We start from the raw sequence: 22,282 nt of genomic DNA, 5'->3' as shown, positions 1-22,282 counted from the left end.
TAACCACTACGCCACCAGGGAAGTCCCTGTCCTTACTTTTTAACTAGAAACACATCCTAACATGTGTAAACTATCCGTCACTCTGCAGGAGCCTAACTTCTTTACCACCATCTATGAATGTGAAGAAAAGAAACCTAGTGAAACCTAGATAAACTGAAACATTTTGGGTGTGTGCTCTTTTGTTTAGCTACTTTCTTTGATGAAGCAGAAATTGTTTCAGCTACTATTGTTAAAAATCTTAAATATATACATATTAGTCCACTTTCCTTTCTTGGTATTCACTCTTTCTTATCTCCTCCTTGGTCTAAAAAGAATTTAAAGCAGATTCCCTTTTTCTGACTCCAAAACCCACGTTCCTTCCAGTAAGCCATTCTTCTTCTCAAACAAATATCCATTCACTGACTGCTACAAGCCGACACTAGCTAGTCTAGCACTGGAGATTCAAGAGATAATGAAGAGCTCCTTCCCCCAAGAGCTTCCAGTCTACCCTAGTGAATAAATATGTTAAAAAAAACCAAACACCTATTATAGTCCAGTACGATAACTGCTATAAGTAATGACATGCAAAGGTGTTATAATAATAATGGCTAATAGGTATTCAGCATTCGCTATGTTCCAAACTCTTTACAGAGAAAATATCTGACAGAAGTCCTCCCCACAATAGGTACTACCTGCTTGGGGCACCCTCCACTCCCCGGGCCTCCTGTTTCTTCTGGTGCAATGCTCCCGCCTCCCTGTCAGAGGAGGAAAGACTTCACTAAACCTTTGGGGCTTCCTTTACACCTGCCAGCCTCAGCCTGCTTCACCGTGTGGGAAGTTAATTGGGGAAGTTGCTCCTTCGGGGGAACCTGCAGGCGCCCAGCTCTGCCTGTGTCGGAGGAGTTCAAGTAACTCAGGAGTAAAGTACTGGGAACTCCACGTGGCAGGACCCCTAAGTCACACCCTCCAATTCAGCTTTCATCAGTAAGGCTGACAATTTGATCCACGTCTGACTCGTATCTATCTCTCTCTCAGCCAGGGCTAAATGTGGCAAGAAAGGGTTATTAATTACTAGAACCTGAAAATGTCAACATGATCATTAACTCTATTTTATATATGAGGGAATGGAGGCTTCTACAGCTTAGAAAGGTTAAGTTTCCTTCCTAAAAAGCGGCAATACCACCATTTGTAACCACTGCCTCGCAGCAAGAGAAAAATAAGTTCCCAAACTGGTATTGCATTAAGCTTAAGCTGAAATTCCAAAAAGGAAAGAGCAGTTCATGCTAGAACAGGTCATTTGTTCTATCATTTGCTGCTGTAAATTGTATTCAGTTAGGATTAAGAAATTAAAATCAAAAAAGCACATACAATCATCAGATTGATAGTTCTCTAATATAATAGACACATCCGTATTGAGCACCTGCTATGCACCAGGCACTGCTCCAGGGACTAGACAGTGGAAAAAAGAAAAAAAAAAAAAAAGTCCCTGATCTCATGGAGATTACACTTTAGTGTGAGAGAAACAGACAATAAACAAATAAATGGATAATGTCAAAAGGTACAAAGAATGTAAGGTCGATAATTTAAAAAAGACTGACGAAGAGCAAAATGATAGGAGGTTCTATTTTGGGGATGGGGAGATCAGAGAAGGCCTCCTTTAGAAGGCCTTGAGCAGTGAGCTACCGCAAGTGAGGGACTGAGCTGGACAGACATCTGGGCAGCAGGGACACCAGGGCAAAGGCCCCAGGTGGGAACGTGCTCACAGTATTCAAGCAATTGTGAGAAGGCCAGTGGAGACAAAGTAGAGGAGAAAAAAATGGTGGGACGTGAGGTTAGAGAGGTCGGCAGGGCCGAATCATGGCGGGACCTGGGGGTCCATTCCAAGTGGGAAGACGATTCCCCACAGCGGTCTGAGCAGGGCTAAGACATACGATTTGCACTAAATGCCTACCATCACTTCCTTTACAAGATTAAAGCTATGTGATAATTTTTTGTTTCTTCTTCACCTACAAGTACAGAAATCAAGAAAGAGTGGGGTTTTCCCTGTTATTCTCAGGAACATGAAGTAGGGCTTCTAAAAGGAGGAAGGAAAAATGGGAGTGTCTGCTCTATTAACCATGACCCTCGCTGGCAGGGGCTCAGGACCTCTGAGCACGAGGCAGGCAGATGGCACCAGCAAGGTGTGCCGGCAGCAGACTCCAGTCTCCAGCATCCCTAACAGTACCAGCCGACCCGCCAGTGGTGTGGTTCCTCTTCATGGTGAGTCTAACTCTCTCAACACTAAACCAATTGGAATGGGAACCAAGCCTGCAAGGAGAACCGGTGAGCAAATGCTCTGAACAGGTTGAGCATAAATCCTGCTGGTAGACTTCCAGATGGTTCGGAGTCTTAAAATGAATGTAATGTCATTTTTCTAAAAATTAGAAATATAATCATCACAAACTTGTATGCAACGCAAACATCTTGACAAATGCCTGCAGAGGGAGGGCACCAGCAATGGAGAGAAGGAAGATCCGTCTAGTGGGGGAAATAACCTAGTAAACAGACACAGAAACAGAGCAGAAGACGCCCAGAGGCACGGGGTAAAAGGAGGCCACGCCTCTAAGGCATAATCTCAATCCTTTCAGCACTTGGTAAAGGCAGTGGGGAAAGCACAGCCACTGGACCAGAGCTGACACCACCCTAGCTGGGGAGTTCCGGTAACTTTCTGACTCACAAAACATTCAAGTACTGAAGGACAAGGCAATGTAACTTCTAAAGGGTGCAAGTATGAAGAAATAAAAAGTGAAAACAACTTAAAATATTAAAGGAGAAAACAAACTGTAATAAATTAAAAGCAAAAGTTCTAATAATTGTTTCAAAACCAGTGATTCTGCATATTGTTTCAGACTCAGGAAACTTCTTTTCCTAAGGAAATAAACAGCTATATGCACCAAACAAATATATAAAGAAATTTACTGCAATATCATGATAGCAAAAAATTGTACACAACAGAGGAATAATTAACTATGATATATCCAAATGATGGAACATTATATTGGTTTTGAAAATCAATTTAATAAAATTGGGAGTGACTCTCAAAGTGTTACATAAAAACAAAAGGTTACAAACATCTTACATTCAGTATGCAGGTAATTTTGTTTAAATATACACACACTAAAAAGAAAGTTAGCAAAAGGTGAAGAACAATGAGTGATTTTTAAATTTTCATCTTATACCTTTCTGTGTTTTATAAATTTTATACAATGAATATATATTACTTTTAAAATCAGATAGAAAACACACAAACTATATTCAGTTCCCTATTAGGATACAAAATACATTAGTGAAAACACACGAAATTGGAAATGCACAAATGTCAAACACATCTACATGCTATAAGAGAAGAATCAGCTCCTAATAAGCAAAAAACAAAAACCCTAATTTTGCCAACTTTTCAAGTTATAGATGAACTAAAGTTTGGTTTCATCCTGTTATTCAGCCCAAATCCACGATTTTGCTTTGCTCTGGATCTTGCCCTGTAAAAGGACAAAAAGGCCTAATGCCGTTTTCCTGGTCATTTCTAGCATCCTTGAATTTCACACTTATCTCAATTTTATCACTTGAGATAGACTAATCTATCATTTCTTTTTTTTTTTTAATTGAAGTACAGTTGACTTACAATATTACATTACTTTCAGGTATACAACATAGTGATTCGATATTTTTATAGATTATACCCCATTTAAAGTTATTATAAAACATAGGCTATATTCCCTATGCCGTACAATATATCCTTGTAGATTATTCATTTTATACATAGTAGTCTGTACCTCTTAATCCCCTATCCCTATCTTGCCCCTCCCCCGCTTCCCTCTCCAGACTGGTAACCACTAGTCTGTTCCCTAGATCTGTAAATTTCTTTATATTCATTCCTTTCATTTTTCAGATTCCACATATAGGTGATAACAGACAGCATTTGTCTTTCTCTGTTAGACTTATTCCACCAAGCATAACGCCCTCCAGGTCTATCCATATTGTTGCAAATGGCAAAATTTCATTCCTGTACACACACGCACACACACGCACACGCACGCACACACGCGCACACACGCACACACACACGCACACACACACATACACACACGCACACACACGCGCACACACACACACACACACGCACACACGCACATATATCCTCTTCTTTATTCATTCATCTGTTGATGGACACTTAGGTTGCTTCCATATCGTCATTGCTGTAAAAGCGCTGCTGTGAACGTTGGGGTGCACATATCTTTTCGAATTAGTGCTTCTGTTTTCTTCAGCTATATACCCAGGAGTGCAAGTGCTGAGTCATACGGTAGTTCTATTTTTACTTTTTTAAGGAACCTCCATACTGTTTTCCATAGTGGCTGCACCAATTTACATTCCCACCAACAGCGGAGGAGGGTTCCCCTTTCTCCACATCCTCACTAACACCTGTTATTTGTGGTCTTTTTGATGATGGTCATTCTGACAGGTGTGAGGTGATAACACTGTGGTTTTGACTTGGATTTCTCTGGTGATTAGCGATCTTGAGCATCTTTTCATGTGCCTGTTGGCCATCTGTATGTTGTCTTCGGAAAAATGTCTATTCAGGTCTTCTGCTCATTTTTTAATTGGGTTGTTTGGTTTTTTAATATTGAGCTATATGAGCTGTTTATATATTTTGGATACTAATCCCTTATTTGTCATATCACTTGCAAATATTTTCTCCCATTCAGTAGGTTACCTTTTTGTTTTGTCAATAGTTTCCTTTGCTGTGCAAAAGCTTTTAAGTTCAATTAGGTCCCATTTGTTTATTTTTGCGTTTGTTTACTTCGCCTTCAGAGACAGATCCAAAAAAAGATTATGACGATTTATGTCAAAGAGTGCTCTGCTTATGTTTTCATCAAGGATTTTAATGGTTTCCTGTCTTACATTTAGGTCTTTAATCCTACTGTCATTTCTGATCAGCAAAATAACACCAGTAATATAAACAGTGCATGTCATTCATATCTATTGTTCATAAACAAATATTAACTTTCAAATATATAGATAAGAATTCTACATTTAAATTGGTGTGAAATCACCTTGTGTGCCTATATATTAATATTCTATCAGTTAAAATATGAATATGTGCTTGTTATCATGAGAGTAAAAGGCTGTTATAACTGATGAGTATGAACTATTAACAGGAAAGCAAATGAGTTAATGTGAGAGTTGAGAAAGGGTTCATTTATACGACAGCTTTAGGAAGAACATTATATTCACTGAGGAAAATTTTTATAAAATTTTTTAGAAGTCAATAAGAGATTATATTATTTTATAATTCTATTATACTTATAAAATTGTTTAGTGTAGTAACAAAATAACCTTTAAGAACCATATTCGATTTTTAGTTATTTAGTTTTAAATCATGAAAAAAATGACCTTTTTTAATGAAAAAGCTCTATTTGGGAATTCTATACATCTTATGCAAATGAATTAAAAGCAGAATAATTAGCTCTGCCATCTCAATTTCACAAGGAGAAAGAATGCTAAACTCACAAACAATAATATCCATAATGAATCATACATATGTAATAAAAATATATAAGGAGTATAGAAAAAAAGGAAAGTGTTAAAGAGAATTGGGGTTCCCAAAACATGTTTTATTCTCACTAATTAAACCTGAGATCAATAGTCTTCATAAGAATGTTTTAAAGAGAAAAACAAATACTGTATGCTAATACATATACATGGAATCTAAGGGAAAAAAATGGTCATGAAGAACCTAGGGGCAGGACAGGAATAAAGACACAGACGTAGAGAATGGACTTGAGGACACAGGGAGGGGGCAGGGTAAGGTGGGACGAAGTGAGAGAGTGGCATGGACTTATATATACACTACCAAATGTAAAACAGATAGCTAGTGGGAAGCAGCTGCGTAGCACAGGGAGATCAGCTGGGTCCTTTGCGACCACCTAGAGGGGTGGGATAGGGAGGGTGGGAGGGAGCCGCAAGAGGGAGGAGATATGGGGATATATGTATATGTATAGCTGATTCACTTTGTTATAAAGCAAACACCATTGTAAACACACCATTGTAAAGCAATTATACTCCAATAAAGATGTTAAGAAAAAAAAAGAATGTTTTAAGAAGAGAATTCCTATTATTTTGAATCTACAAAGAAACAACTGTTTGCAGAAATGATTACAGGACACCATCAACCATTTTCAGGAGTCGAAGACAAAGAAATTTTTGAGATTTGTCTGGATAATATTCAGCTTTAACTCACTATTGATTTTAACACTCAGCCATCAGACATTTGACCAAAATTGTGATTTGATGGGCCCCTATTTAAAGGCAACCTTAGATAACACATTTCCAGCATTTCATCCACGTTCTTCAGTGATGCTCTTTTTCTCATGCCTGAACACAATAAACCATGAGTACCAGGAGTCCACTGAGCCTAAAGAAGTGGTACTCGGGGTATGCCTAGTGGTTTCTATCAGCGTCTCAAATATCATTGTCTCAAAGAACATGCCTATTACCAAATCAGCAATTTTATTTTCATTTTTAGTACATACTAGCAAATAATAGAGGCAAAAAGCAATAAATCTTCAAACAAGTATGCAATGCTCTAAAGAGGGCAACCCTTGGAAACCAGACTTTCAGGTGCAGGGCTACCCATCCCAGGACAGCTAGAAACATTCACTCATGAGCCCTTGCATTCCAAAGCAGAAGATTTAGGGGTAGCAATATCTGATATACTAAAGTGCACTTGTTCATAAGCCAACCATGTGAAGACAGACGGAATGTCTCCAACAATCCAAAAGGTGACCATGAAGAAGTGGGCTTACTCAGATCACTTCCGGATTGTTCCAGAAAGTCCGTAAGCACCAAGATGACAAACCTTCTAACCATGACAGCTACCCAGAAATGGCCTTGGCTGCCCTAGCGAAGGGAGCCAGCTCTCCAGCACAGATGTGTTCACGCAGAGGCCAGAAGGCCATTCACCAGAGACTCCCGTGAGGGTTTCGTTTCACACAAGCAGTTCACACCAAAGGTGCGATGACCATGATCGCTAACATTTACAGAGTGCTTCCCACCCACGAGCCTCAGCAATGCAGATGAAGCAGGTCCAAGCCACTCACACGGAAGCACAGCTCAAATCTAAGCTGATTCCTGAACCCATGGTCTTCACTGCTAGACTCAACACACGAAACCCGTTTGCTTTTTAATCAGCTGCATCAGACCCTGCCCATTTCCCCTCTAGGCTCTGCAGCTCGAGGGCTCACAAAAAGTCTGGCCATCAATCAATACTTATTCAAAGGGCGAGCCTGCCCTGCTTCCCGCTTTCCTTGCTTCCTTAACTACAAGTCGCACTTCTGCTCTGGGATGCCAGGAAAATTTATCCTTCGAGATTCTGGCTCAGACGTTACCTTGCCCTGACCAATCCAAGCCCGAGTTACGGCTGTTTTTCCCTAGATGATGCCGGCATGGTGGAGCCTGCCCTGCCCTCCCACAGACGAGCTACATTTACTAGCCCTCACCCCACCCGTATCCTTGCTGTGACCTGTGGCCACGTGACAGAGCTCTGGCAAAAGGAAGCACGGTCAAAGTAACACGCGTATGTGCCACTTCTGGCCCACACCTGCAGCCACAAGGGTTCTTTCCCCCCTTGTCTGCTGGAGGACTGGAACCTTCTAAGCTCTCAAGGTCTGGCTGCCAGACCAGCAGCAGTAACATCACCTGGAAACCTGTCACACTTGCAAACTCGGACTTAACTGAATCAGAAACTCTGGTCATAGGGCCCAGCAACCTGTGTTTTAACCAGTGTTACAGAGGATTCTCATGCAAACTCACGTTTAAGGACCACTGCCCTCAACAAACCAGCCTCAACTGCAATCAGGCGATAAGGCCCCAGGTAGCAGAACAATGTGTTGGAAGGAACACTGGTCTCTGTAGGACCAGGTGAAGTGGAACTATCCACCAATCTGGACCATTTACATCAAAACTTATGTGAGAAAACAAGTAGTCTATTACCTTTAAAGGCCCTGACTGGGCTTCCCTGGTGGCGCAGTGGTTGAGAGTCCGCCTGCCGATGCAGGGGACACGGGTTCGTGCCCCGGTCCGGGAAGATCCCACATGCCGTGGAGCGGTTGGGCCCGTGAGCCATGGCCGCTGAGCCTGCGCGTCCGGAGCCTGTGCTCCGCAACGGGAGAGGCCACAACACTGAGAGGCCCGCGTACGGCAAAAAAAAAAAAAAAGGCCCTGACTTATTGTTGGGACTCCCTGCAGCAGCTTTATCCAAGCTAAGTCCACCTGACACACCTTTACATGCTGTGCAGATGTATCAGTCTTTCTCTTCCCTCTAAGACTAGAAGCTCAGGAGCCAGACCAGCTCTCACTCATCTTTGCATCCCTCCAGGGCCTAGAAAAGCCCTGGCCTATACCAGGTGCTCGATGAACAACAATACCTACTTACCCTTTTCCATCTTTACTGCCAAAATGGTAATTCGTAATCTCTAAAATTATACCAATAAGCCAGCAACTTCCTTTTATAAAAATGTTATAAAAGTAACAACACTCACTATAGACTAAAACTTTCCTACTCTACGATTCTCAGAATGATGTCCATTTGTCAAAGGTCTGTCTTCGGCACTGCTACTACCTCGTTTCCTTGGGTCCCAGCGCGAGAGAAGGCTCTTAATTTTGATCCAGTCCATCTTCCCCGATATATAACTTATACTGATACACACTTGCTTTTCCCTGGCTGAACCTTGCCCTGCTGCTCACTGTTTACTGTCCAACATAAAGATAGCTAATCTCCTTGCTACCCACAGTACTAGCCCAGCCAGGGAGCTGGTCTGTACTGACATTCGCCTTCATTTTACAACAGCTGAAAGGTGCGTTTACCAAATCTGGAGTTAGGGACAAAATGGGCAAAAGCAATTTAATATTTCCATTATTTTCCAGAGGTTCCTGCTTTCAATAAAATCAATATAAGAAGGAAAACAATCCACGACCAGCCTTCTGGCACTATTCTAATCTATTTTGTCTTTGCCGAAATGGTCCCAACATCCTTTTGTCTTTAATATTCCGAGCAGGATTTTCTTCTAAATCGACTCACACGTTTCCTACCAAACGCCACATTCCTAGCAAAGCTACTGCATCAATCGTTTCATAGTCCTATGTGCTAAAACTGAGCCTGTGCCAAAACCCTACTTGGGACAGCATACTTATTTCCCCGTTAATTTAGATTCCCTATACTTTAAAAAAGAACTCTAACTCTTTAGAAATGAATCCTTCCAATCCATAAGGAAAAGTGTAACAAATACCCAATGATACCGACAGTACCCCAAAATTCTGTTCTTTGATTTTGACTAGTTTATCAGAATTTCCATTCAAATCTAACGGAAGGCTGAAGCTCAATGCTGTGATGCCAAATATACCAAGATTTTCCTTTACTATGTGGCTTTTAAAATATTTTCCAAGAACAAAAGGAGAAGATGTAACTAGTCTCATACTACAGGAAAGCTACAGGGACCGCATAGAAGGATGACAATCTTAGACTGAGGACACTTAGCCATCCCCAAAGATACTAAATACCAGCCAAAGGGTACTTCTTTCTACCTTGTCCTCTCGGCTCTACGCAGACACCAAAAATCTTCGTCACTTCTATCCTGTGCCAGTCCCAGTATTAGAACAGCTGTGCCAGTCCCAGTATTAGAAAAGGCACCCTAACACCTGCAGTGAAATGCACTGTAGATTAAACTTAAACTCCAAAGCCTGAACAGCTATCACAAGATAAAATATGCTGGCCAGAACTCAATGTACACTTTAAAAACCTGAAACATTGGGAGGGGCTTATAGGGCAATCAAGACCTTTCCAAGATACTTTATTCTCTATTAGCTAGACATTTTTTTTTTTTTAACATCACACCCATAAGATAGCCTTGACCACTTAGGCCAGTTAATAACTGAAATACTGGATCTGCAAAAAGAACAAAATGATAGCGGTGTGAAAGTCCAACCTTCCCACTTTAATGGGATATTAACTTTCAAGATTATTTCTAAGGTGTGACCCTCTCCAAACGACTAGAACTAGTCAGACAAAATTTAACCTGAAATCCTGCTGGCCAGTTTAAGGACGAAATTACTAAGTGACGAAATACAAGAATTACATCTTCAACAATCCCATGACATGGCTCCCAAGCCTTCTGCAGCCCTGACTGTCCTGCTATGGTTATAATCGGGTCTGTCAAGGCTCCTCCGACATCTCAGAAGAGCACAGTGTTCTTCAGATTGGAATGACCACCACCAACTATAATAGAAACTGCTACCTACTTCCTGATGGCCAATAAGCTAAATCTGGCCTAGCTATGTTGTTTGGGCTCAAAAAACAGAAGACTTAAGAAAACTTCAGCCAAAATTTTAAAAATCACAAATTTTCACCAAAAACTCCAGAACTCCAGCTTCCCTTGCAAAATCAGCTTTGGTAACCACCAGCAAATGTGAGGGGGGCTTTGCTTTTAGCCTGGGCATGGGATTTTCACGTGGTCATGCTGTCCATATCTCAAAAAATGGCCGCATCTACATTCATATCCATTCATGTTCCCTGCCCGGCAACCTCTAGCCATGTGAATTTGGAATTTATGTTGGCATTAACTACTTCACCTAACCCATGACCTCATCAGGTAACAACATCTTACAGTAAACAGAAACTCCCATGATTTATTCATAAAATTTAATCCTGGTCTCAGGCAAGTCTCCTTCTATACAGTTAACTTCGAGAACTTCACCGCAAGTCTTCACATTTATCTTTGAAATTTGATGTTGTTAAATTAGATACATTCAACTCAATCACTATTCATTGTGCACCCAAAGGACGAGCGGTTTTGAAACTAGTGGTTTTGCAAAAGGCAAAGCCTCTCTCTCCAGTTTTAACAAGGTAAGTATCACCTGAATGTCTTTCATATGCTTAGTTTTACCTATAATCTACCTTCAAAAAGAAACTGAAAGGATTCAGAATTTTTTGTCTGTATAAGCTGGGAGCTATTTATTTTAAAATAACATGTAACTGAGTAGCTTAAATATGTCTAAAAGTATATATTGTCTACAACTCTGACCTTCCACAGATATCTAGTTTGGCACAGAAAACCTCTAAAAACTAAAAAAGTTTCTATGGGATTATGGCTTAAGACAGAAAGTATGTGGCATCTCCATCCGACGCCAAGACAGGAGCAAGGCGAGCTGGTCAGAGGCCCAGACGTTCACGGAAGAGGGAGGACCCTCTAGTTGGCAACTGGGCTGCCCCTGGCTTCCTCACTCCACAAGGACACAGGCCGCCCGGGGAGGATCCCCTGATGACACCTGCTGCCGGCCAAAAGCCAGGCTTCCCCGGAATGGCCGGCTGGGGGACAAGGGGGTGGATCGGCAAGGAGCCCTCTTGCAGGGCCCCCCCACAGGGCTGTAAGGACAGCCCTTTGTTCTTTCTGGAGAAAGACAGTTCTGCACTCTGAAGGCTTTTTTTCTGAATAGCTTGATAACAGTGCTGATAGAGCTTCTCTTTCCAGTCACCCCTTATCACCCAACAGTGTAATGACAGTGTAATCGTCTAGCTGGGGATAACTGGTACCTCTCACAGTTATCTTCATTTTCCTTTGAATCCTCAGTCACATTCCTCCAAAATTCTTCAATGCTTTGCACATCTCCTTTTAAGTAACCCTCCTGAGGAAAATGAAAGTCAGCCAGAAAGGTTTACACAGCTTCCTTCTAACCCACGGAGATGTACTGTGCGGCCCTTCACGTAAACACTCACATCAGAGGCACCCCGTAACTCCCGCGGCTGTGCAGCTAGGAGGAAGCACAGCAGTGCCCACACGGAGGGACCGGGTCACGGTGACCTGACCCGGATCTGCGGAGCTCGGCCAGCTGGGGAGCCGAAGGAGCTGCAGAGACAAGGCAGCACCCCATCCAGGGAGGGGACGCCACTGCTGTCCTGACCCCACGACCAGCCTTCCAGCCGGGGAGGGTGTGGGTGTCAGCGAAAGACGCTGGAAAAGTGAAGTGTCCCCGGGAAAAGGATCCCTGAGAGCCCCTGGCGCAGGGCTGCTCAGAAGCTGGGCACGGGTACCACCCCAGCCGGGAGCCTCCGCCTGGCCGCCCGGCCAACTCCTCTGGTAAGCTGCTGCCTTGAAAAGTGTGAGAACCACTGCATTAAGCTGCAGCCACCTTCTCCTCTGAATCCCGCACGGCCAGCACACTGTCCCCACACGCCGGACACTCCAATGCCTGCAAAATGCATCACGGCAAACGGGCACTGCACACCCTGATGCACCCGAGGGATGTACACACCGTGTCCTCCACAAGCCCTGGAAAAGCAGCTCGGCAGCTGCGACACCCAGCACAGACTGAGCTCTGTGTGCTCGGCCCTCTGCCGGCAGGACCCCTGATGCCAACCTCAGCCCTGCGGGAGGGGCCCTCACCCACCCCGGGATACAGACCAGGAACCTGCCGCTTAGGAAAGCGTAGTCAGTGCCTGGACCACCCCGCTAATCAGTGATGAGCGGAACTTTAGCTGGTCTGTGCTCCCACCACACGAGCCGCTCACTCCGGACGCCCTCCGTGCCCGGCGGTGCTGAGCGCGAGAGAGGCAAACCTGAGTAAGAGGCCCCGTGCCTGAGAAGTCTACACCCTGGCAGGGAGGCGCGCGAAGTAAGCAAAAGAAATGAAGTGCTGCAGGTGCCATCAGAGCAGGGAAAGCCGAGGCAACTCCCCCGAGGCCCCGACTGACAAGGGCAAAGGCGGCCAAATCACCGCCAGTCAGCGGGGGTTCTCGGACCACCACTTCCGAGAGCGAGGAGGATACACACCCTTGACAGGCAGCTGTGGAAAGGGGCAAAGACCCCCAACGTGTGCCCCTTACCCACCTCCTGAAAAAGCCAGACCGAGGCGATGCTGGGCTTTTGCTTGGAAGACACAGGAGAGGCTGGGGGAGCCCAGAGCGAAGGACAGAGGTTGAGCAGGATGGCTACCTGTCTGTCTTATCTTCGAGCTGCTTCTGCAGCGCCAGCCTCACTGCAGAACCGCGGCAGAGGTTCGAGGAACAGCTCCTCGAAGGGGCTCCGCCGGGGATGCCCACAGCCTCAGGCAGCAGCATGTACTTACCTACCGCTTGTGCCTCCATTAGACGCGCACAAGTGGCCCCATGGGGAGTGACGCGCCACTGGCAAGGGCGGGGCAGATCTTTAAAAGCTTCATCCAGGAGGCATAAGCTTTAGCAGAGTATTGCAAAATATGGGTTTGCCGACCCAAAGGAATGTGGAGGGGGTTCCAGGCAGAGGAAATAGTTTGATCAAAGGCATGGAGTTAAAAGATATGGAAACGTATTGGGGGAACTTAACTGGTTCTGCAGGTCCTTCGGGCAGCAGACCAGGACTGCACTTCCAGCCCAGCCCAGCCACTGCCACGTGCATGGGGGCTTCTGACAATTTCCCGCTCCTCTGGGGAGAGAGTGTTGGGTGTGTGAGGGGTGGCCAAAGTAGGGGCAGGGCCCGAGTAACAGAAAAGGAGCTGGCAGCCATATTCGGGAGGTTCTAGGCCTCTCCTGTGGGCCAGGGGTTCCCAGAGATAAAGCAGGCCTGAGAATGCGTGGGGCAGGGCCTCTCACAGGGCAGGCCTCTCAGCCCAGAAGGACCCCAAAGTTAGACTTCTGACACTTTCTACACATGAGGTTACACAGGCAGTCACTAGAGATCCAATGACAGGACTGGAAAGGGACATGGACATCATTCAGCTGAAAACTGGGGGCCGCACCGCCTAGTGTGCACTTAGGAATTTTATTCTTCCCGTACATTGTGACTATATTGTCAACAGCACAATTACACTGCATGACCTTTTGGAGATTACAAGTCAATCGGTTAAACGCAAACATTTAAAAAATGCATCACACTTTGATAACCTTTTAGTAATATGGAGAACCTTAAAAAAAATGTGGCCAGGTAGCTCTCTACCTCTGATGGTAGGAGAAGGTGGGTAAGAATGAGCCCGCTTAAAAATGTGGGTTCCCTGGCCCTCACTGGGTAGCTCTGGGTAGAGCCTGGGAATATATAACAACAATCCCACATGATTTTTGATACAAGTGGTCTCACAGCCACACTTGAAAAAGCACTGCAAAGGGCAGCAGGGAAGCTGGGAAGAGGTTTAAGCGAGAAGTAACTAATCAGTGTTACACAGTTTGCGCTGGATGTGGCTATCGGTGTTGCAGACAGAAGCCTGATTATAATGGTGTAAGAGTGAGCAGAGATTAGCAAGATGCAACTGTTCTTTCAAAACGTGTGACTGAGAAGAAAGAGACAGAATAAGGATGTGCCTTAAGGGCCTGACAAAAGGTGTTTTATTTGTGTTCATCACGTAGAGAGATGAGTAACACTGTAAAGGACATGTCAGTAATCACAACGTCCTGCACAGGGTTTCCACGGCCTCCAGACCCACTCTCCACTTTCCTCTGTGCCCCAAAGTATCAACTTGCCCTCTGAAGGAGGCACCAGCAGGAAAGAGAGGATGGGAGGGAGTGGGGTGTTCATCTCCCCTCACCCCCTCCCTCAAGGCCACCGCAGGCTGGATGGGTCCCTCGTTGGGGGCCACAGATGCTCCTGACAGGAGCCCCTACAGCTCCCCTCGTGGGGTTCTGACCCCCTTAGGGCTCTGCCCTTCCTTCCTCTGGCCCCTCCAGGCCTAGAGGAGCTGGTCCTGGGAGACCACCCTACTCCTTGCCGATTTCCCTAAACCTGCCCATATCTTAGTAAATGGTTCTTAAAGTCTCCTTGGTTACCTAGTTCAATCTGTCTCCTACCAGAACCCTGCCAGATACATACAACATTAAGCAGAGTGTAAATGCCAGCACAGTGCCAAATCCAAAATGCTACTGTGGTTCAAATACAACAGCAGTCACATCGGATGGGATTCAGGAAAAGATTCATCTGCAAGGTGCACTGGATGCGGGCTTGGAAGAACAGTGAGGCTTCTGATAAGCAAAGGAGGGGGGCACATCATTGCTGCCTATTCAGATCTACTGAATCCGAATTCTATCTTTCCACACATCAGCTATCCCTCCCCTTTTCCAAACCCTACACGTTTACCAAAGCAGGACCCACGTCATTTGTAAAATCATTAAATGATCGCTCTGCTGGGGGCCCTGTTTACAGGTTGTTTTATTTTAAAGAAGTCTTGCCAAGTTCTATCATCGTAGACTCCCACCTGTTAAATCGACTGCAGGCAAAAGCTGTGTGTGAGCTGTTTTGATTATTTCCCTGGAAAGTCAGCCCTGATGGGCCACAGTAAACACAGACTAGGGTTATTTGTACCTATCGAGGCAGTAATAACACAAGAAGCACTTTTAAAGCAGGGGACAAAGAACTCTTGAACAGTGAGGGAGCAGAAAAACCACTTTTGACTCCAAATTCAAAACGAGATTTTAATCCTACTTTAATCACTGTGTGGGGAATAGGACTGAACCTGAGCCTGGTATCTCCCTTCCTAAAAAGGAAGTCCTAGAGATTTAAAATGGAATATATGTGAACAGATGTTAACTTCCCAAAAGGAAAATAGAAGACAAGTTCCAAATATTTCATAATTTGTAAAGAAGAAAGGAACGTGAAGCAGATGTATACTAGGAGCCAGGTACTTTACATAGATTATGTATTTTAATCTCCACAATAATCTACAAATAGCTACTATTTATTATCTTTATTTTATAGGTGAGGAAACTGGGCCTTAAAGAAATATACAGTAATTTGCCAACGAGCACAAGGCTGGCAGAATCTGGTTCCAAGCCAGTCATCACCACAGCACGACGGCTTCCTACCGATGAAGGGAAATAGACACAGGGAAACCGACATGGACTACAGGTTAGGGCACGCAGTCCTTTGCCTCACTGCCTCAGATTACCCACAGAGGCAGTTTCAACTTCGAAATTTATTAGCCCCTTTTCCTCCCCTGAGTTCATATTTATATTCCCTCCAACTCGGTCCAAAAAGAATTTGAGGCAGCTTGATGAAACAAACACAGAATCATGGAATTTTAAAACTAAGTGCAAAACACATTTTACACAGGGGGAAACTCATTTATGTAAAGTGACATTTCTAAAATTAGTTAACTGACAGGGCCCAAAATACAGATTCAAGATTCTCAGGCCGGGCTTCTCTGGTGGCGCAGTGGTTGAGAGTCCGCCTGCCGTTGCAGGGGATATGGGTTCATGCCCCGGACCGGGAAGATCCCACATGCCGCGGAGCGGCTGGGCCCATGAGCCATGGCCGCTGAGCCTGCGCGTCCGGAGCCGGTGCTCCGCAACAGAAGAGGCCACGACAGTGAGAGGCCCGCGTACTGCAAAAAAAATAAAAAAATTAAAAATAAAAAAAAATAATTAAAGATTCTCAGGCCCATATGCCTTCCTGATGAAAAGGAATCTTCCACAGCAGATTGCCTCAGTATGGCAGGGCTCTCAGTATGAAGGCCGAGGCTCATTACGGCTGTAAAAGTAGACAGGTGCGACAAATGAGTTAGATATTTGTGTCCAAAACCTAAAGCATTCAATGGCAACTTTAAAACAAAACACACCTTTGATTTTCTTGTTTGGTTGCCATTCACCTTCTGCTCCTAAAAGTCATTATCTTCAAAAGGCTCAAAACTGAGAACGTCATTTATTTCTTCATCTATACAACGGGGTTCATCACAACACAGAATTGTAAGAGGATTAAAGCAGTTAATGTTCTAAACTATTCTTTTCCCTAATATATTATTTCACTTCATTGGTTGTCTACATGGCATGGGGCGGGGGAGAATACACAGCAACCTATCAATCAACGAAATGACCAAAAAGCAGGAAACGAGGATTCTCCCTCTGTACGCACATGGCTTTCCCCACTCCAGCCATCACCACCAGCACTTCAGTGTTGGGAAAGCTCTTCCTCTCCACCCTGTCCTCCAAAAATACACTGGCAACCTGCATCTAAAACACGGATCTGTCAAAATGATTTGCCACATGTTCAGAATGGAAATTAAAATGGACCTTTTACTCAAATGCTTAATACCATATGTACATACGTATTAATACCATACGTACCTGAAGCTAAAACACTTCAGGACTTGAATTTTATCTGACTTCATAAGGTGTTGTGAGGACTCAGGAAAATAATATAACGCATGTGAAAGAGATTTGAAAACTGTAAGATGTGACCCGTGATAATTATTACCTGACTTGGCAGGATTGGTTACAACAGCTGGTCCTTCTTCCTCCCCCTCCAAACCTTTCCAAGTATCTCAAGTCTCCCCCTTGCCCCCTCTCCCCACCCCAAAAAGTTCAGCATGTTATCTCTAAAACAAGGACCCTGTCCCCAAACAGGACTGTTCGATGAGGCCAGTCTCATCCCTCACTGGCTGTCGGCCAAGTATGCCATCCTGGACATCACGTCACCAGGGAATCTTACTCCAATTTCATAGTAATTACAGCGTCAAGGGAAATAAGGAAAGAAAAATGGTTTGACAGGAAAGGAAAGGAAGGGTAAAGAGAGGGAGGAAGGAGAGGGCTAGAGAGCCCCTCAGTCTGATAACTCAGAAGGGAGGTAAGTCAAATGCAATAGAACATATATGTTCAGGTTAAAAAACAAAAACAAAAAACCTCTTAAAAAAATAGGTTGATCTGGACACAATTATTCTCCCTTGTTTGGTATTCATGTTGGGGTTTTTAAAAAATTCACCACATAGCCAACTAATAAAGAATACGGTTCTGTTCAATGACATCTGATGTCTTCTCGATAGCACGTTTGGCCCTTGTCTCTCCCTCAGTCCAAATCCCCACAAATATTCCTTTAATGATAACTAACCGCCCTAGAAATAAAGTTGCCTGGAATGCAAGGCCTAGAAAGGGGAAACATCAGATGCTAAATATTTCCCATCTTAAAGCATCATCGAACCTCACTCAATACCAGATTTTATATTTTTATTTAAATGTAAGACCTACTGAACAAATACTACGGTTACCTCAAGGTCACTCTGTAATTCTCAGAAAAGATGAAAGAATCCAGGAGCCTAAGGCAGGCAAGATCTTTTGTCCCTGTTCCTTGCCTGGTCTTTACTGCAACATATTTCCTCCTTTCTCTCCTACCTGACCCTGCAACCTGCATTCTTCTATTCCATACATACCAGTACTTTCTATCATTTCGTAACTTCCACACTCACTCTAGTAAAAAAGTTTAACTATTTTCTGGCTCTAAGGTCCTTTTCTTCCTCTGACATCAAATAACTGCTTTTATAATTTCCTAAATTTTCAAAACACTGTTAATTAGTGTATACCAAATTAACACACTAAAAAGTTATATTTTCACACTTTTCATCTCCTGATTTGTCTTTTTCCTGTTGAATCACACTATTTGATTACAACTAATTCTTAGGCTTTCTCTCAACTGGGACCCAGTTATTTACATGTAACCAAAATTAATTTCTATTTTGCTCAACTTCAAAATACTGGCTCAGTGACTACTTTTTCATCCAATTTTACTAAATGACTTTTCAGTTATTCTAAGTGCTTTATCAGCAAAAAAGTCAATTCTTCGGTGCTTCAGAGAAACAGTTTATTATTACCATAAAAAGTTAAGGCTTGTGTGGTATTAATCCAATATTCTTAAGACTTGCTAAGAGAAAACAACCCAAAATACAAGTGGCTATGCAAATTCAGAATGGTCTCAAGAGAACAAAGGTGTCCAAGGTACCAAATCAAAACCTGTAGATAATAAAGGAGGAAAGTCAAAATTTTAAGTCCTGTCCCCTTCCCTTGATTCTCCTGCTTATGTCAGCACTAAAAAGAACCTGCTCCGGATTGCCGAGATTTTTAAATGAGTTTATTATATTAAATCACTTTTAAAGTCACAGGCATTATATAAATTAGAAGCCATGAGCGCAGTAGAGAAAATATTTCATCGTGATAGGGAGAGAGAAAATGAAACAGAGAGGAAGAGGGAGAAAGAGAGCATAATCCTGTTCCCTAAGATAAGTGAAAAGCTATAGGCCTATCTCTCTTGCTCTCATCGGCAAAACAATTTTTAAACAGATACCTACCCTGCATTTGCTGATACCTTGGCAGCAACCTACTTAAGTCAAGGAGGGTTGTAATACACTAAAAGGCCAAACACTGTGCTTCACTTCAGAAAAGTGAGAATTCTCCACAGGGCTGAGAAGACGAAAAACCGTAAGTTCTGATCAGTTTACTAATAAACAGAGAAGACTACTTTCTTATAGTATGCGATTAATTTCACTAGTGACACTTGAATCTATTAGCAAGATTCACATTATAACTGTAATTCAAGATGTATGGGGGATAGGTATTTACTAAGAACCAACTGAACTATAAGTAAGGAATTCAGATCTGAACAGAGGTAGAATTTTTTTATACTCATTGAACATACTTCTATTTAACTTTTTAAAACACTGAAGCACAAAGCACTTAGTGTCATAACGTTAGACACAGGGGTCGTTTCCCGTCTTGCTGCTATGAAACGGAGTCTGGACACAGAGGAATCCAGTATTATAAATGAAATCCCTGATGACATCAATGACAGCAACACATTCGGGCGGACAGTGAACCCGGATCCCTTGGAAAGTGCAAACACTTCTAGATCAAGTCCACTTGAAATAATTTTAAGCAAAATTTTCAGTGAACTACCTCTAGCCTGGGGCTAAAGCAATTATCTCTGCCCCACCAACTACCCTAAATGTCACTCTGACAAATACTCCCAAACTTTCTTTTCTGAATAAAAATGGCGCTGCTTTTCCCACACAATCCTGTTTATATCTCAGTAACCCTTAGGCCCTTCATGCAAACTCAAAGTGAGGAATTAGATGTCACTCTTCCCTACACTGTGTCAAATGCTTTTTTGGGGGGAGGGGGCGGGGGAAGAGGTGTTTCCATCTACAAGGTTGCCACTTTCTCCGCTAGACACCCTGGGATCATTAACTCAGTTTGCCTTTTCTTCCTAACCCCTGCCTGCCTTGCCCCAAACTGTTGCCTCTCTCTCTTGAATACGCCGCACTTCCACGCAAACTGTCCCAAAGAGCCGGTCGCCGACCCCGGAGCTGGCCTCCTCCACGCCACACACGTCGTGTCCAGCGCAGCGTCCACCTAGGCACGTCCATCCTTTCCCCGTGGAGTATCGGGTGCCACGCGCGCAGGGCACAGACACCCCAGCTCCCCCAAAGCACAGCCTTTCCACGCACTGTCTACACCCGTGCCCACACGCACTGGAAGCGGCTTCGGGACTCCGATCGCCGACTACGCGGTGCACGCACGCCCCGGGTCGGGCGCTGCTGTGGCAGGGAGCAGGGCCAAGCATGCACGCGCGCACGTCGGTGCCCGGTGCCCCCGCGGGCTGCCCGGGCGGGGTGGGGGCTGGGTGGGCAGCTGGGGGCGGGGGGACAGCGGGCGCCAGGCAGCGAGCGGACAATAACAAGCGGGTCGCCTCCTCCCTTCGCCCCCGCCCCAACCCGCGCCCCGGGTCCCGGGTCCCGGCTTCCGCGCGGATGGCACACGGCCGCGGAGGGGGCGGCGAGGGCGCGGTGCCAGCGGGGCCGCCTCGGGTACCTGGTCGATGGGCAGCTGCACGGCGTTGCTGAGGGGCTGCAGCAGGGTGGAGCCCGTGGTGCTGGTGGTGGCCATGGCCTGCCTGGCGCTCCGGCCGCCCGCGCCGCTCGCCCGCGACTGAGCCGGGCGACGCCGAGGACGGGGAAGCAACCGGCGCGCCTGCCCCCTGGCCGCCCGCGGTCGGAGCGCGCGGGGCGGGGCCGGGGAGGGGCCGGGGGCGGTGACCCGCTCGGCCTCCTTCGGCGCCCCCACGCCCCCACCGCGCCCCCGCGTCCCGCGTCCCCGCCCGCGCCCCCGACCGCCCGCGCCCGCCCCGCCCCCTGACTTCCAGCAGCTTCCAACCGCCCCTCCCCACCTCGCGCGCCCTCGCGCCAGACAGCCCCGCGGCCCAATCGCGGAGCGGCGCCCCGACGCCCGTAGCCAATCAGAAGGCGCAGGCAGCGCCCCGCCTCCATCCCAGGCCCCGGCCCGGGGGACTAGGGGCTGTCTGGCCACAGTGGGCGGGCGGCTCGCGGGGATCGCTCTTCGGTGCCAGCTGGGGGCGGGGGGGGGATCTCCGCCTCCTCATCCCCTTATTCCTCCTCCCTGCCCGAGGTCGGCGGCCAGCCCACCCCGCTTCAGGAGGAGCGGTGGACGACAAAGGGGAACGGGTTGGCTGCCAGACGAACGGGCGACGTGCGGGGCGCCGTCGAGCCAACGCTGGGGGAAATTGGGAACAAAGCTGGGGGCCGGGAGGAGGAGGGCAACAAACCAAAAAAGTGACCTAGATAAGAAGTCCCTTTGTCTTCAGGATTGCTGTGGAAAAGCGCAAACTTGAGTTCAGTTCCGGTTGTGTGTGCCTTTCGGTCACCCTCAAGCCCACCTGGGCCTGGCGGGCCGCGACCGGTCCAGTTCGACGCCGCGATGGCGCCCGCCCCAGGGAGGGAGGCAGTTCTCACCTGTGCCTGCGGCGTGTGTGTGTGTGTGTGTGTGTGTGTGTGTGTGTGTGTGTGTGTCCTTAACTACCCGGCCTCTGCCGTCTTCCTCAGAACGAAGGCTCTTTCTCAGCAACTCGTCACCCCTGAGTCGCCAGCTCCCCCAGACTCTTCCATTGTGCTGTTTCCACGTACCTTCGGTGTGAGGTGGTGTGCGTGTTATGTGTATGTCACATCTATTTGTCGAAACTCCGTGAAAATAAGCCATTTGAGTTCCTTGAAAATGCAAGCGTCGACTTTGTGGAGAAGATTTCAGACGAGGAGGAACGCTGGAGGAGAGCATCAGGAGAGCTCAAAATCCAAGGAGTTAAGCGTGTGAAATTTTTGGTAGAAATAACTAATGGTTAATGAGAGTTCAGCCGCATGCTTTAATTGCTGCGTTAGAAGTGTAATAAATCATTTAATCCCCACACCAACCACATGAGGGTGGTACTGTTACCACCCTCAACCAAAGAAACTGAGTCACAGAGAAGTAACTTGCCCAAGAGAGCATAGCTAATAAATAGAGACAGGACTGGGATCCAAGATATGTGCCTTCAGAGTTTTTCTTAATTGCTAGGCCCTCTTCTTCCTCACACTTAAACCCAGTCCAGAAATTTTCATCAGCTGTCAGGTGTGCCATTTACTTGATAACTCCTGTAGAGCCTTGGATGATGAGACAGCACAGATTTATATACATGAGCTTCAGTAAATCACTCTCCTGGAACTT

At 45.6% G+C, this 22,282-nt stretch overlaps 1 protein-coding gene across 1 annotated transcript in view; it reads right to left on the bottom strand.

Moving 5' to 3' along the window:
- MBOAT2 (membrane bound O-acyltransferase domain containing 2) overlaps positions 1–20,674 on the bottom strand; it is a 111,876-nt gene extending 91,202 nt beyond the window's left edge. The window contains exon 1 of the mRNA XM_065891247.1: positions 20,600–20,674. Coding sequence (XP_065747319.1) covers positions 20,600–20,674 — 75 coding nt within the window. The remainder of the gene's footprint in view (positions 1–20,599) is intronic.
- Between the last annotated feature and the right edge of the window lie 1,608 nt (positions 20,675–22,282).

The sequence above is a fragment of the Phocoena phocoena genome, chromosome 14, assembly GCF_963924675.1.
Source record: "Phocoena phocoena chromosome 14, mPhoPho1.1, whole genome shotgun sequence".
Classification (NCBI taxonomy): Eukaryota; Metazoa; Chordata; class Mammalia; order Artiodactyla; family Phocoenidae; genus Phocoena; species Phocoena phocoena.
The sequence above is the reverse complement of the archived record's forward strand: the minus strand, read 5'-3'. Positions and strand labels throughout refer to the sequence as shown.